Genomic DNA, 14,959 nt, shown 5'->3' with positions numbered 1-14,959 from the left:
AGGAGAAAAAGAATCAGCTCTGACAAATTGCAACACACACACACACACACACACACACACACACACACACACACACACCACAAACCATACCATACACACACAGTCGGACCTCTCCTGGGTTTTGATTGGGTTTCATGAGGGTATAGTCTTTCTAAAGTGATTCTTATTTCTTGGATTAAATAGCAGAGTGATGTGTACTATTGATTTTAAGCTCTTTCCTTTCCTGTATCTTTGGCCTTTGGCTTAGTTCTGCAAAAGTCAGTCTTTCCAGGAAAGGGAGGAAAAGATCTTTAAGGAGAGGCAGAGTGGAGAAATGAATCTGTGAGCAAAAGGAAGAACTACTTATGAGGAGAGGAAGGGACTAGGAAGAAAGATGAATAGGGATGGGAGAAGGAAATATAGGAGGGTATGAGTTAAAGTATAGCGACATGTGTAAAAAACACTATAACGAAACTGCTTGCTTTGTATGCTAACTTTAAAAAAAGAGGGATTGGGCAATGTAGCTCAGTTGGTGGCAGCTTGCCTAGCATGCACTAAGCAACTGGTTCGATCCTCAGTTCTCAGTAAACCATTCAAAGTGATGCATGCCCATAATCTCAGCACACAGCGGATGGAGATAGGTAGATCAGAATTTCAACGTGATCCTGGCTACTGAGTGGATCAAGCCCAGCCTGGATTCCATGATATCTTGCTCAAAAAAAAAAAAAAAAAAGAGGAAGAGGGGAGAGAGTAAGAGGGAGAAATAATTCTGAGTCTTTAGTAGTATGTTTGCCTCAGTGAACTAAAGAAATGGCTCAGCAGCTGAGTTTTTGCTGCTCAGTCATGAGGACTGGAGTTCAGATCCAAATTCCAGTATAATGTCATTGTTTTGGCAGAGCCAAGGGAGCTGACACTTTCTTCTGGCCTTTGAGGGCACATGCACACATATGTACATATGTGCTTACACACACACACACACACACACACACACACACACACACACATAAAATAAAAATAAATCTAAAAAAAATCAAAAGAAAAATGTTCAAGGCTGTACAGATGGCTACGTGGTTAAGAGCCTGTTCTACTCCTATAGAGGACCTGAACTCAGTTCCCAGCACCCATGATGAGCAGTGCACAGCTGTCTAAAAGTCCAGCTCCAGGGAATCTAATACCTCTTGGACTCTTGGGCCCCTATACTCATGTAAACTAAGTATACACATACACATCATTAAAAATATTAAAAATAAATATTAAAAAAGACCTTTCATATTGGTGGTGCATACCTGTAATCCTGGTGCTTTACTGCAGAGGCAGGAGGAAGAGAACAAACGAGAGCCCAGCCTGATGTACACAGGCGCTTTCAGGCCAGCAGGGATCATAATAAGACCCTATCTCAAAACAAAACAATGCACAGGAGAAGCTGGAGAAATGGCTTCATGTTTAAGAGCACTTGTTTTTGCAGAGGACTTGGGTTCCATTCCCACAGTCCACATGGCGGCTCACAGCTGTCTGTAACTACAGTTGCTGGGGATCTAGTACACGTCTCTCTTCTCTGTGGGCACCAGCAAAGTACTCATACACATAAAATAAAATAAAAGTTAAAAAAAATGGGGCCGGAAAGACAGCTGAGTGATTTTGGCTCTTTTAGAGGACCCAGGTTTTCTTCTTAGCATCTATGTTAGGTGGTTTATAACTCCAGCTCCAAGGGATCTGGTACGCTGTCATGGCCTTCATGGAATCTGTCCTATTTTGGCATTCTCTCTCACATATACACACACAAACACATAAACAAAAACAATAAAAATAAATCTTTAAAAAATTATTACCTTCTTCCCCCCAAATGAAAATGTACATAGTGGTCATCTCTGCACTCAGGAGGGACAGGCTAACGAAGGAGGATTTATGTGATTTTTGAGACCAGCCTGGGCTACCTAATGAGAACCAGGCAAGCCAAGGCTATATGTCTTAAACAAACAAGCTACTTGCAATTTTGAAACAACAAAAGAAAGCTATCCCTTCACAGGAAGTTACAAAGAAGTGAGCAGGGAGGGAGATAATTTCACACCTCCCTGAATGCTGACACCTTCATAATTACAACACAATATCAAACCCAAGAAGCTGATGTTGGCACAACCCACAGAGCTTACTCATATCTTCCACATTCACATGTGTTAGTCAGAAGACATGTTGATGCATTTTTTGTTACAGAACAAAATGGCGGACTCTTCTACAGAGGATATCTCGGCTTGCAAGCATACTACTATTTCTTCAAGAATCACCACACAGTCTTCCCTTTCTTTTTAATAAAGTCTCTCTTTATTCATCCTTTATGTATTTTAGTGACTTTTAAATATATTTAGTATTCTGAAAGATATGAATATATAAGACAAGGTTTTTTTTCCTCATGGGTATAAATGTATAGAATGAGAACAAAGGAAACACACAAAAATAACATTATGTAAGACAGCAATGGATGCTATTAAGAACGTCAAATAGCCTGAGAAGTATAGTCTAAGAAGTTCTTTTAGTTTGGTTAGAGGAAGCCATTCTGAGGATGAAAAATTTGAGTTGAGATTGAATGATCAGAGAAGGCAGAGCCATATGAAAATCTTCAGGAAAAAATCTAAAGAGTGGCAACATCTTAAGAATTATTGCTAATAAATAAATCATAAGAAGGCAATATAACAGGTGTAGGAAACATGGGTGTGCCTGTGGTTCAGATGTGGCTTGTTACCAAAACTCATGCTGAAATATAATTTGATTATTTATATATATCAAGGTGAGTGAGGGCTTATGAGGTCTCTGGATCACAGGGCTCTACACTAAAAAGGGATTATTGTACTTCCCCACTCCACCATGAATTAGCTTGACATAGCCATGCCCTCCCCATTCCACAGTCTGTCTGCCTTTTCGTCAGCCTATTTGCCCACTTTTCCTGCATCAGTTGATGCATGTGGGGCAGAAGGACTTCCTAGCTTGAACTTCCTAACTTCCAGAGCCAGGAGCAAATTACCATGCTCAAGCATTCTGTCACAACACAGAAAATGAAATACAACAAGCAAGGGAAACATAGTGGATGAGCTCAGTTAGGCAGACAGCGAATGAACGCTTGAGAGGATAAGAGACTCCAATTCATTGTATAGGAAGAAGTCACTGGAAAATCTCAGACACAGGAGAGCTATGACTAGATTGAGTTTAAAAATACATACTCTCATTAACATAAGAAGAATGCTTTGGACAAAAGGAAGACTAAAAAAGGTTTGCCCATTAAAAGTCTTTTGTAAGCTGAGTGGTGGTGGCGCACGCCTTTAATCCCAGCACTCAGGAGGCAGAGGCAGGTGGATCTCTGTGAGTTCAAGGCCAGCCTGGTCTACAAAGGGAGTTCCAACACAGGCTCCAAAGCTACCGAGAAACCCTGTCGAAAAAAAAAAAAAAAACAAGTAAAAAGTCTGTTGTAATGAATAGGTTGATACTGGTGGCGTTGGGGAGGAAAGTGACAGAATCCCGGTTTGTTTGTGCAATGCCATCAACAGGGTTGCCACTAGGGCAGGTATGAGAGAGAAGAAAAGGCTTTTGTTTAAAAGTAGAAGATGGTAATTATCTAATCAATTTTAAATAATTATTGTTTGGCCTATATGGTGCACATATTGTTTAAGCAGAAATGGAAAATAAATTATTACATTTGTAGATTTGAGTGGATGGTTGCTAACTGCTGATAAGAAGCTAATCCTGGAAATATAAACATGGGGGTGATTACTATTTGAACTTAAGAGTTTGAGTACTATGGACATGAAAGATATTATGGTATGCCAACTTATAGATACAACAGAGGAACAGGAGAACATCAAACTGTGTCACAGTGTGTGTGTGTGTGTGTGTGTGTGTGTGTGTGTGTGTGTGTGTGTAAATGATAAAGACAGATCTTGAGTTGAATGTTACTGAAGAGCCAAATATAGGAAAAGTTAAGTCAGAGACTGGACCTCATACCTGTAAAACCAACACTTGGGAAGCTGAGCTGGGATTGCCATGAGTTGGTTGTCACCCTGGGCTGCAATGTGAGACTTCGTCTTTAAAAAAAAGAAAAACACTACAAAACAAACAACATGAAAAGAAGCATGTACCTGGGCATGATAGTTCATGCCTTTGACTCCAATACTCAGAGGTGGAGACAGGTAGATCTCTGTGAGAGACAAGCCTGACCTACTTAGAAAGTTTAATGCCAGCCAAAGCTACACAGTGAGATTCTACAGAGAGAGAGAGAAAGAGAGAGAGAGAGAGAGAGAGAGAGAGAGAGAGAGAGAGAGAGAGAAGGAAGGAAAGAAGAAAATAGTCATTGAATGGCCGAAAGTAAGCAAAAATGTTCAAATTAAGTGGAATAGAAGAGTACAGTGGAAGACTGAACAGATGGAGTGTGATTATGAGCGTCAGACTGCTAGATGCAGAGGAGAGTAAGGATATAAGTGGGTGTTAAATAATGACACGGTGACGTTGGGGGGTCAGCAGTGGGCTCAGTGCACGTGAAAATCAGATGTGAGACTCTGAAGCTTAATAGGTAACCTGGACTGTAGGTAAGCCAAGGAGCAGGACGGAAATCAAGGCCTTTGAAGTGGTACAGAAAGTAATGGTGATGAGGTCAAGATGAGGGGCACAGGACTATAATGGGAAAATGTATCACCGGGAAAGAGGACACCAAGGGTCAGAAAGGTCAGCAAAGGTGCGAAATATGTGGCCCATGGAGTTATAGAAATTACGAAGACGTTAAAAAGTAGGGAACACAGGAAGTCGTATATAGTGTTTTAATGGCTTGCCCAGCTGAGTCCAATCTGTTCCTGTTTGAACTTCTATAGTTTTTATATATTTGTGCACTTGTGTGTGTGTTTTTGTTGTTATTTGGTGTTTTGCTTTATTTTGATAGTGTCTCATATGTAGCTGTAGCTGGCCTGAAGCTCACAGAGATCCACCCACCTTTTGTCTTTTAATTGCTGGAATTAAAGGGGTCCACCAGCGTGCTGGACTGACTTCCATTTTCTTTCTATTTTCTCCTTTCCTTTTCTTTTTCCCTCCATCTCATTTCATTTGAAATTCCTTTTCATATTTTGTACCTTCTTTGTAACACAAATCTTTGTCTTTTTTAAAAAATTAAACTGCATTTTTATTTATTTATTTGTGTGTGTGTGTGTGTGTGTGTGTGTGTGTGTGTGTGTGTAGGTCACAGAACAATTCATAAGTGTCAGTCTGCTTCCACCATGGGGATTTCCTGAATTCAATGAACCTTTACACACTGACCCATTTCACCTGTCCAGTCTGCCTTTTATATATCACGTTTACGTCTGTATTAGGCAATGAAAGAAAACCTGTTGGTGTCTCCTATAGCACAAAGCACATATTTTAACAGTTCTTCAGCAGCTGAGATAGTAAGTGGTGACTCTTGGAAGAGTCCATGGGACCAAAGGCAGATCCATTTCATTAAGGGGCATTCTAGATTTTTCTTCTTTGGTGTGGAAGACAGAACCCAGGGCCTCCTAAATATTAGGCAGTCGCTCTACCACTAAAGCTGCATTTTACTCCTATCGTGGATGAAAGAACACAAAACGATGGTTTTAAGAATCATCAGTCAGAGAAATCAGTGCACAAATATAAAGAAACAATCAAATTTTATTTTCAGAAGTTTTCAATTCTTAAATAGTATAAAAATAAACAAGCATTTGTTCTAAGACTTCTTTTTCACATAAGTTAATTTAAACACACGCTTCTTTCAGGCACTGTGACAGTCACACTCTTAACCTGGATTTCCAGGTTCAGTCATCAGGTTCACACTCACAACAATCACGTTGACTTGCTTAAAAACAGAATCAATGACATTAACAGTTTTTATACATTTTTTCTAAAGTCGATTATCTTTTCGTCTTAAACGTTTTAAGCATATAATCTTTAAAACATTTTGTGATATCTTTGTAATAAAAGAAATTTCTCCTTTCTCTTAGTAAGACACATTTTTTAGTTATTTACATAAATATTATGTGTAATCAATTCTTGATTTGTGAATACTAATGCCTATAGTGCTTTGAAGATAGTTTCTTAGTAAGGTAGGTTTTAACTAATTAGTAAAGCACCTACAGGGCCTTCCCAGTGTCTAAAATGACAGTCTTTATAACACACATAGGTGACACAATGTTCTCTGCAGTCTGCTATAGAGGTAAATTCAAACTTTAGACTTCTCAATATACCAGACTAGTCTTCTTAAAATTTACCCACGAACATTAATCTCATCATTTTGCTTGATTGTTTACACAGGAATTCAGAGAGGTAATCATAAGAACAAGGTACATTGATTCTGACACAATGCAAAAACAAACTCGTGTAGGCTTAAACATAGTTTATAACAATAATGTCTAAAAGACATAATTATCCTCAATAAATTAAGTAATATACAGTACCTCAGCTGATAATGAGATGTAGGATGATCATCATTATTGCTTTATATTTATTACTATTGCCCAGAACTACTCACTAACTGACTTATTTGCAAGTAAGAAAGCCATTCTTCACAACAAGAATGTAACTGTCTTGCCACGGACCCCCTGCATTTCCATATAAGGTACTGGCATCTTGGTTGGATCCTTCAGTAAAAATAATTATAAGTAAAAGTGTCTGCCTTTTGCCTAAAATAGATTTATTCCTCCAAAGGGGAGCTACCTAGCAGTCCTGAGCTGAGGTTTTCCTGAATGTAAAACTTCAAGTAGAGAAAATATTAATAGAAGCTATAGAGAGAATAGACCTGATATCAAAAACCCGGAAAATAGCAACAAAAAAAAAACAAAGCTTGGAAAACTACAAAGAAAAACCTATCAGCAGTTTCTCATAAACAACGAACAAACAAACAAACAAAAAACTGGCCATAAGAAAAAGAAATAAGAGGAGTAGGATGCTGGCATCCAGGCTGGACTCACACAGTGTACGAGCCTACTGCACTTCGGGTAGCATGAAAAGGAACAGATTTCAATGTTTTGAAGAAACTCACATGGCCACTGATGTTTTGCACTGTGAGAGTGACTGTTACATCATACTGTGCAGGAGAAAAACTGTGTAAGCCCAGCTAAGTAAGTCACACAGCAAAAATCTGTTAGGACCAGGCCAGCATCACAAAAGGATCAAAAAATATCCTTCAGAATTGTAACCCCAAATGTGATCTTTAATTTGGAATCCTTTTCTGTTCTTGGTTGTCTTTTATTGCTAAAGATTTTGCTTGCTACTATTCTTATAAACCAACTCTTTAAAGAACATGCTTTTAAGACAGGGCAGCAGGAGCCCCAGCACCTTCCTACACTGGCATCTTGACTCACGAGGAACGTCTTACCACTGCAGTAAGTTGCTGAGAAAAGAAAAATCCCTGCCATAGCATTTTCACCATCAATCACAATGTAATTTCTACTAGCTTGAGAGACTTGTGTTTATGATAGCTGTTTTCTGGTGTGGGTCTAAGTTTAACAGCTTAAGAAAGTAAGGATATTCAAGAGTGATCCAAACTCTCAATTTAGAAATTGCAAAAGATTTGCTTTAAGGCTGTTTTTAAAATTGAACGCACTGGCAGGATCTGTCTTAAAGGTTCATTGAAAACTGAATTTGTACCCTTTTGCTTTCTGAGATAAAGATACGCAAGATTTCTTTAAAATTCCACATTAGCTGCTTCTCATGTAGCAAGGAAGATACAGTCCTAAACAACAGTGTAGATATTTGCAGCATTTTTTCATCTTGTAACAGCATCTAAGTATTCAAACATCTTTCCTCTGTTCTTATCAAGATAGACTACGAGCTGAAATTCAAGTAAAAAGATATCAAAATTCACTTTCTACTGGTTTATGTAAAAGAATGAAAACTGTTTCTCTCTTTCACTTGAGGGCAACACGTATTTAAAGTACAAACACAGAAATCGTCACAAATGTAACATTGTTCACGACATTGCCTTCTGTTATAGAAGATGTTAAGTGAAAAGGGCATTCAGTATAAATATTAAATAATTAAATTAAATTGTTCATATAAATAAATAAATATGACCAGTAGACGTCTACAGCTCAGTTGAGCGCCCTTTGATTAGCACTGTGGGGTTGAGGTCATCTAGTCTGGAATGAGAGGCGCTTGCATTGATGGTGGCTGTCTTGGAAGGTTGTAGATCTTGCACATTGAAGGAGGTGAAGGGACAACCCTTCACATTATTACAGATGAGAGACTGAATGGAGGCAGTGTTGATAATCTTAAAACCCACTTCTCCTCCAAAAGTGCTTGGCTTCCAGTACTGCGGAGAACAGATGGGATTACCCATAAGTCCTTTCAAGGAGAATGGTGCTCCAAGTTCTACCATGGTCTCCCCAAAGATAGCATCTGGACGTGGCTTTTCCACCAGCAGGGCAGGATACAGCTCCATGGCATCGATGTCACTGTAGAGGGCTTCCAACTCTGCAGCCATTTCCTTCTCTCCTGGAAGATAAAGAAGACAGATACAGGCTATGTCAAACTAGGAAAAAAACAAAATAGTTCTGTCTGTTGAGCAGAGGTTTTCCCCCTGCTCCCTAGCCCATTCTTATTCCCACGCCTCCTTCTCAATAAACTGAATCCTTAAAAGGGAGAAGAGAAGGAGGAGAAGGTTCATCCTGGACCAAACTCTTTCCTCCTCTTTTCCCATTTCATCCTTGATCCTTTTAGGGATTTCAGAAACCAGCTCTCACCTGTAAGTTCTTCAAATGATGTGTAAGGTTTCAGGGAGAAGCGTTTGCGGTACTCATTGAGGGACTGGTACTTCATCTCTCTGCTCTGGTCAATGGAGGCCTTTGCCACTGCTTTTACTGCAACTGGAACATTCCTACCCCCGGCCACCTGAGGAAAATGAAAAGTACAATGCAATTCTTAGGCATATTCCTGGTGTCCTACATCTTGGCCTCAATACCTTTAGTCTGTAATGGACTTGCCTTTTACAGTTACAAAAAGCAAGCTGATAGCCACGTCTAAATATTTACTTCTGTAATCTACCAGAAGATTGCAAGCTTTTTCAAGTATTAGTTTTAAGATAATGTGTTGTTATCTGCCTTGATAATTGAAGACTAAAACTATAGCCTGTCGAAAATCTAGGTTTCATATTTCAAAAACCAGTAGAACATCTGGAAATTCTCTTAGTAAAAGGAAAATTATCTCTATGACAGAAATCCAAAAATTCCTGACCGGCTTGTTCTTGCTTTTCAGGAATGATGCTTACCCGGCCAGCGATCTGTCTGGTGAATGACTCAACAAAGTGGGTGAGTCCGTGCTCGATGAGGATGGAGTTATTGTAGAGGAACTGCTTGTAGTTGTACTCCTGGTCTTCGATGTGGAAGCTGTCAGGCAGCAGGGGGTGCCAGTGATAGAGTGTGTTGAATTCGGCTGCGATGCGGTTCTGATACTGGAACTGCTGGTTGAATAGCAGCTCTGGGTCGAACTTGAGTTTGAAGTGGTATCCACTCAGGTGCTGCACATAGTCTTCGATCACAATCTTGATAGTCTCCCCTGTTTCACAACACAGAGTTTATTTTCCTTACTGTCAAATGGTAGGTATGTTCCCAGTCATGTTCATTCTCACTCTTCACAACAGACAGTCAAAACATAGCAAAGGTAACTCATGAGTTTTTCTTTTCGGGGGAGCGGGGAGGGGAGATGGTCTTATTGATTTTCTCTTGCTCACCTATCAGTATGAGCCTGCTCGTCTGGAAGAGCCGTTCATCGTCCCACTCAGGATGCTCCTGTTTGAGCACATCACACACTCTGTTGTGCTCCCGCAACCAGATGGTGGCATACATCATCAGACCAGGCACTAGACCAAAGACCTCCTGCCCCACTGCAAACTGTAGATGCTCAGGGGTGTGAGGGGGGTAGATCATCTCTACCTGGGTGTCTTTGACCGTGGGAGGATACACCTCTCCACCAATGACCTAAACCACCACAATAATAATAGCAGAGAGTTAAAACTATGAACAAAGCAACAAACACAAGAAGCAGTTTTAAAATGTAAGTGCAAATGGCAGGTGATAATTCCTAAAACATGAGGAACATACCTGATATTTCAGTTTTCCATCCTTGAAAAGGCGCAGTTTATGTTGTCTGTCTAGAGTTTCGCCATAAATGTGATTTAAGTCCACCTAGAAAATTATGGAGAAATTTCAATTTGTTGGTGTCTTACTATCATTTGTTATGAAATTTTAATGATTTGGGTGTCCTTAAAATTCAACAAATGTTTTTTAGATTTATTTTTCTATGTATGATTATGTACATGCCTGATGCCCATAAAAGTCAGAAGGGGGCATTAAAGCCCCTAGAACCGGAATTATAGTTGGTTGTGAACTACCATGTGGGTGTTGGGAACTGAAGCCAGGTTTTCTAGTGTTCTTAAACACTGAGTTATCACAAGTCCAACAAATGACTTTTTCATAGCCACAAAATACAAAAATAATTCATTTTCCAGAGCTCCAAGCCTTTATGTCTCTATTTTATTAATTAGTTCGTTTATTTTACATATTGACTGTAGCCTCCCCTTCCTCCTCTTCTCCTCTCTTCTGCCCTCCTCAATTCACCCCTGTATATCTCTTTATGTTGAATAATATTGGTATCTTATATTAAATATGGCACATGCCTCATTATAACCATGATAGTTACTTTTATATTATTTAAAGCAGCATAATCAGGGTGCAGGGTTTTTTGTTTTTTTTGTTTTTTTTTTTTATTTCTGGAAGACTAGGCCTCTACCTCAGTGGCAGACAGTGCCTAGCAATCACAAAGTTCTAAGTTCTACTTCCCAGTTTACCAACCATTAACTAATTGAGTTTTGGAAGATGTAGCATTTTTTGTAGACCAAAATTTTAAGTTAAAAATGTAAGGACAATTTACATTATATATCTCTGTATGTCTGCTTATTTTTACTAAACTAGTGAATAAAAACAGAACACTCTATTATGGTTCTAGTAGATGTGACAGTTATAAAAAAATGGGCATGATTTGTTTGGCATGGCAAGATGTCAGCATTTCCTAAGGATTTGCTTTAATTCGGAGTTAAGCCTATCTTACCCCATGGCCCAGTCCTCGGGTGAACCCAGGTCCTCGCTTCTGATCTGTCTTGAAAAACTGATGAGTGAAGTGCTGGGCAAAGAATGCGAACATCATATTCGAGCCTTGAGGATCAGGGATGAACTTTCTCCTTAGAAGAACTTTGTCCAGAACTTCTTTTGAGTCAGGAAGCTCCTTATTCCCTAAAACATGGAAATTCTAGAGTCAAAACCCATTCAAAGATTTGCTGAAGCAAACTGATGACTGTCTGATTCATGAGAGCATTCATCATCTATAAACATAATCTCAAGGAGGATCATAATGCCAATAAAATTGTTTGCTTTGAGGCACAGTTTTATGCTTGTACCCCAGGCTGGACTTAAACTCACTCTCTGTCCCAGGCTGGCCATGAATTTATCAGTGCTTTGCCTGAAGTCTATCTAGTACTGAGATTACAGGCAATGAGCTAGCTTGCCAAGACTACAAATTAACTTCTAAGATACTGGGAACAACTTATTGAATAGATTTACCAATTTCAGCTAATACCAATTCTATGTAGCACCAATAGACTAATGTTAAGACATTATATCAAAATGAAGATTTACTTTTATGGACTAGGCACTTAAATATCCATACTAAAGCCCAAAGCATCTCAGTTTTAAACAAGTGATGATCCAAGGTCAATTCTAAGTACATACACAAGCGTAGCTGAAATTGCTACATCTCTAGTGCTTTTCACACACCTTTCACACCCATGGGAGTCGGGCAGTCGTCGGCTACAGGAGGAAGTGCTCTGGTGTAGTAGGAGAGGTTGGAGAAGGCTTCCCAGTTTTTGTAACCATAGTGCATGTTGTAAGTTGGCGGACTGTCAATCAAATGTGATCTGGCTGGAATTTTTAAAAAAGGAAAATGATTGGCCATCATATGAAAGAGCAAGTGAATGTTAATTATCACTGTGCAATGTGGGAAACATGGAGATTGGATTTCATTCAGACAAGGACACCTTGCCTTACAATGACGAGCAGCTACTGCAAAAGCATCTTCAACAAAGCTAGGGCTTTTACACAGGACATTACGCTCCAGTAGTCTTGGTTTCTCAGGTCCCACCCACTCCCTCCTCCATAGCTGATGACCAATACAGTTGGGCATGGCACTCACTTAGAACTATAGAGAGTTATTTTCTCTTCTGACCCAAAGCTGAATCCACCACTTGTTTTAAAGGGTGCTGCATGTTCCGAACAATTCTGGGAGCCATAGGTATTCAATAAACAAATAAAGCATATTTCCTCCACGGGACTGAAGGTCGGAGGTCATAAATAGGATCCTGACTACAGGATCACATATCAGTATTTTGGGCATTTTCGGGGAGGGGTTGGGGATTGAAGAGGTGTGTTTCAAGCCATTTTGAAAAGGTTGGGAATATTTCATTGGGTTGGGTTTCTAGGGCATGTTTTTGTTGGCAGATGCTAGAAGTAAGGGAGGTTTGTACTTACATGTCAACACATATCTCATGATTGAACTTCGCAGAAAGGGAATGTTATTCACGATGTTCCAGACTCCCTTGAAGTGGGTTAGGATGTAGTGGACTGTGTTTGGGGTGGGCTTCAGCAGCAACTTGATTCTTGTCAGAAACTCAGCTGGAGAGCGCAAGCACCCGGGAGAAATTAGTGGGCCTCCCCCACAGGACACAAATATACAAAATGATGGTAACTGACCCATTCCAAAGGAAGAAACCCCCAGGAGAAACTTACGTATAGTGCAGTTTTCCCCGTAGAATCCTGTCCGAGTGCAATCACATTTATACTGGTCAAATCCTACGCTCATACATTCACCGCGGTTTTGACAGGGGTTGGAGCAGCAAGGATTTGCTACATCAAATAAATAACAAATAAATAAATAGATAAGTCCCTCTTGGTTGTCCTTAAGGATTTAATTGTGTTCCTATGGGTCTACTTGACAATGGTAAGTTAGAAACACAAGTGTAGTCCCAGAAAAAGCAAAAGACTATATTAATTAAGTCTGTCTCATCACAGGGCTGTAAATGTAGAAATAAGGGCGGAAGACTAACTTCACATCTCACAGTACTAACGTTTTCACAGTGACGTCTTGGATGTTCAGATTAGACTTGTTAGTGAACACGTTCAAAATTAAAATGGATTGAGCTAGTACATTAGTCAAAATTTAGTGTAAAGAAAACCAAAGTAAAACAGTTTCCTTTTAACATTTTGAATAACTTTTTGCTAAATAAATAAAAATGTCTTCTGGACTTTCCTGGGAGCAGAAAAGCGCTGAAAGGTATTTAAATCAATTGTTCCTGTTCAGTCGCCCCCACTGTTCACTTTGCATGTATTGATCATATCTTGTCTTACTATAATGACAACCTGTAAACTATTACGGCTATTGTTTGTTTTCTTTTTGCAAATGAGAGTGGCTCTCTGCTCGGTTGAGTAATTGGCCCATAACCTGAAAACCTGTGCCAAAAGCAAGCCATCCTTGCAGTTCGTCTGTACCCAAGTGGTCCAGACTCTTTGCCCCTGCCCAGCACCCCTGCACTAGGAAGAGGGGTCTGAGACGGAGATCGGACAGGCGCCTTAGGGCGCAGGACTACTTACCTGCGTGGCTGAGCGCCAGGGCAGCCAAGAGCAGCACAATTCGGAGGAGCATCGTGGAGGTCGCGGCGGTGGCGGCGGTAGCAGCGGAGCTGGCGGGATGCAGTGCCGAGTTCCTTCGTGGGCAGATTTCTGAGACTCCCGAAGCTCTTGCTCGCAGTTTGACAACTGGCTGCTAACGGGGAGAACCTCGCTTTTAAGCCTGAAAAGCGGCTCCCACGTGATCTTGTGGTGACTTGTTCTTTCCGCCCGCCCAGTCTTTTCCCTTCTAACCCCGCAGGCTGTTGCGTAAGGCAGGAGGGGGCTGGGCTTCGACCACGCAAATGGGATGGTGGGAAGACGGCAAGCCGCCCTCTTGCACCCCCTACCCCCACCAGGAGCCTCGAGTTGTTAATGTGCATGCGCTCACGCTGGCTCTCGTTGGGGGTCCCGGTTTCCTCTCAGTCTCCCATCCAATGCTCTAGGTTGGGACCGAGGAGCGCGGGGATCCGAGGTCCCAACACAGGGAATCCCCGCGCCACCCCCCGCTGGGTGCAGTCTGACGCGCGTGCTGCTCTGAACGCGCGCACACAGCTATCGTTTTTATTTCATGAAGTTTTTAATGAAGTGAGAGAGCTGCTGCCAGGGTCCACATTTGTATTGGCGGGAGTAGGGTGAAGTTCCTCACAGAACTGGCCCGAGTCACCACAGTCCTAGCCGGCCCCTAGAACCGGCATTCCCGATGGACAGAGTCTGAGCTTCACTTCATCGGAATGCTAAGTGCCCAGGGCATTGCTTAAAGGTATTCCCACCCCCACCCCCCCCCCCCCCGCTGTTGTGCTTTTATCATTTTGGTTGACAACTGTTTTCACAGGATATATCACTAGAAAGGAATTCTTTTCTTAAGATGTACTTTTTTGACTTTTTCTTAAGATGTCTGTTTTATGACTTTTTGAAGAAGGCGTGTTTTGGAAATGGATCAAAAGCTAATACTTATTTTCTGATAACTGGCCTTATTCTGACTAAACCTAAAAACCCAATTCATTCTGAAACATTGTTTGATAAGAAATTAATTGCATAGAAGGGTGATTTTGACAGTTTTGAATGTCATTCTGCTGTTTGGTGGTGGCCAGGGACGGGTATGAGAGGATGGGATAGTGAAAAACAAGCAAAATAAGAAAGTTAGGAAACTAAAAATTCATTAAATGTTATGTTCTTAACATGAATGGAGGAAAAGATGACATACAATCTGAAATTAAACTATATTTTCAGGAAAATTAAGTCAGCAAAATGGTTTGAGGCAGGCTGGGCAACACAGCAAGACC

General features: G+C 40.6%; 1 protein-coding gene across 1 annotated transcript; it reads right to left on the bottom strand.

Moving 5' to 3' along the window:
• Nucleotides 1-5,704: 5,704 nt before the first annotated feature.
• Ptgs2 (prostaglandin-endoperoxide synthase 2) lies at nucleotides 5,705-13,903 on the bottom strand. Its single transcript, XM_005348475.3, has 10 exons — nucleotides 13,659-13,903; nucleotides 12,798-12,914; nucleotides 12,540-12,683; nucleotides 11,790-11,933; nucleotides 11,068-11,249; nucleotides 10,062-10,145; nucleotides 9,692-9,938; nucleotides 9,230-9,516; nucleotides 8,706-8,853; nucleotides 5,705-8,457 (listed from the first exon to the last, which is right to left on the bottom strand). The coding sequence occupies exons 1-10, from the start codon at nucleotides 13,708-13,710 to the stop codon at nucleotides 8,048-8,050; spliced, it is 1,815 nt and encodes a 604-aa protein (XP_005348532.1). The 5' UTR covers nucleotides 13,711-13,903; the 3' UTR covers nucleotides 5,705-8,047.
• Nucleotides 13,904-14,959: the final 1,056 nt, after the last annotated feature.

Source organism: Microtus ochrogaster, chromosome 6 (genome assembly GCF_000317375.1).
Source record: "Microtus ochrogaster isolate Prairie Vole_2 chromosome 6, MicOch1.0, whole genome shotgun sequence".
Classification (NCBI taxonomy): Eukaryota; Metazoa; Chordata; class Mammalia; order Rodentia; family Cricetidae; genus Microtus; species Microtus ochrogaster.
Note: the sequence above shows the minus strand (reverse complement) of the source record. Positions and strands in the feature narration are given on the sequence as shown.

Excerpts from the sequence above, each read along its gene's own strand:
- Ptgs2 (XM_005348475.3), bottom strand. The coding sequence starts at position 13,710 with ATGCTCCTCCGAATTGTGCTGCTCTTGGCTGCCCTGGCGCTCAGCCAC. Across the intron at positions 11,250-11,789 it reads GACTCCCATGGGTGTGAAAG|GGAATAAGGAGCTTCCTGAC; the intron begins GTGTGTGAAAAG and ends TCCATGTTTTAG. Across the intron at positions 9,517-9,691 it reads GAGCAGGCTCATACTGATAG|GGGAGACTATCAAGATTGTG; the intron begins GTGAGCAAGAGA and ends GTTGTGAAACAG.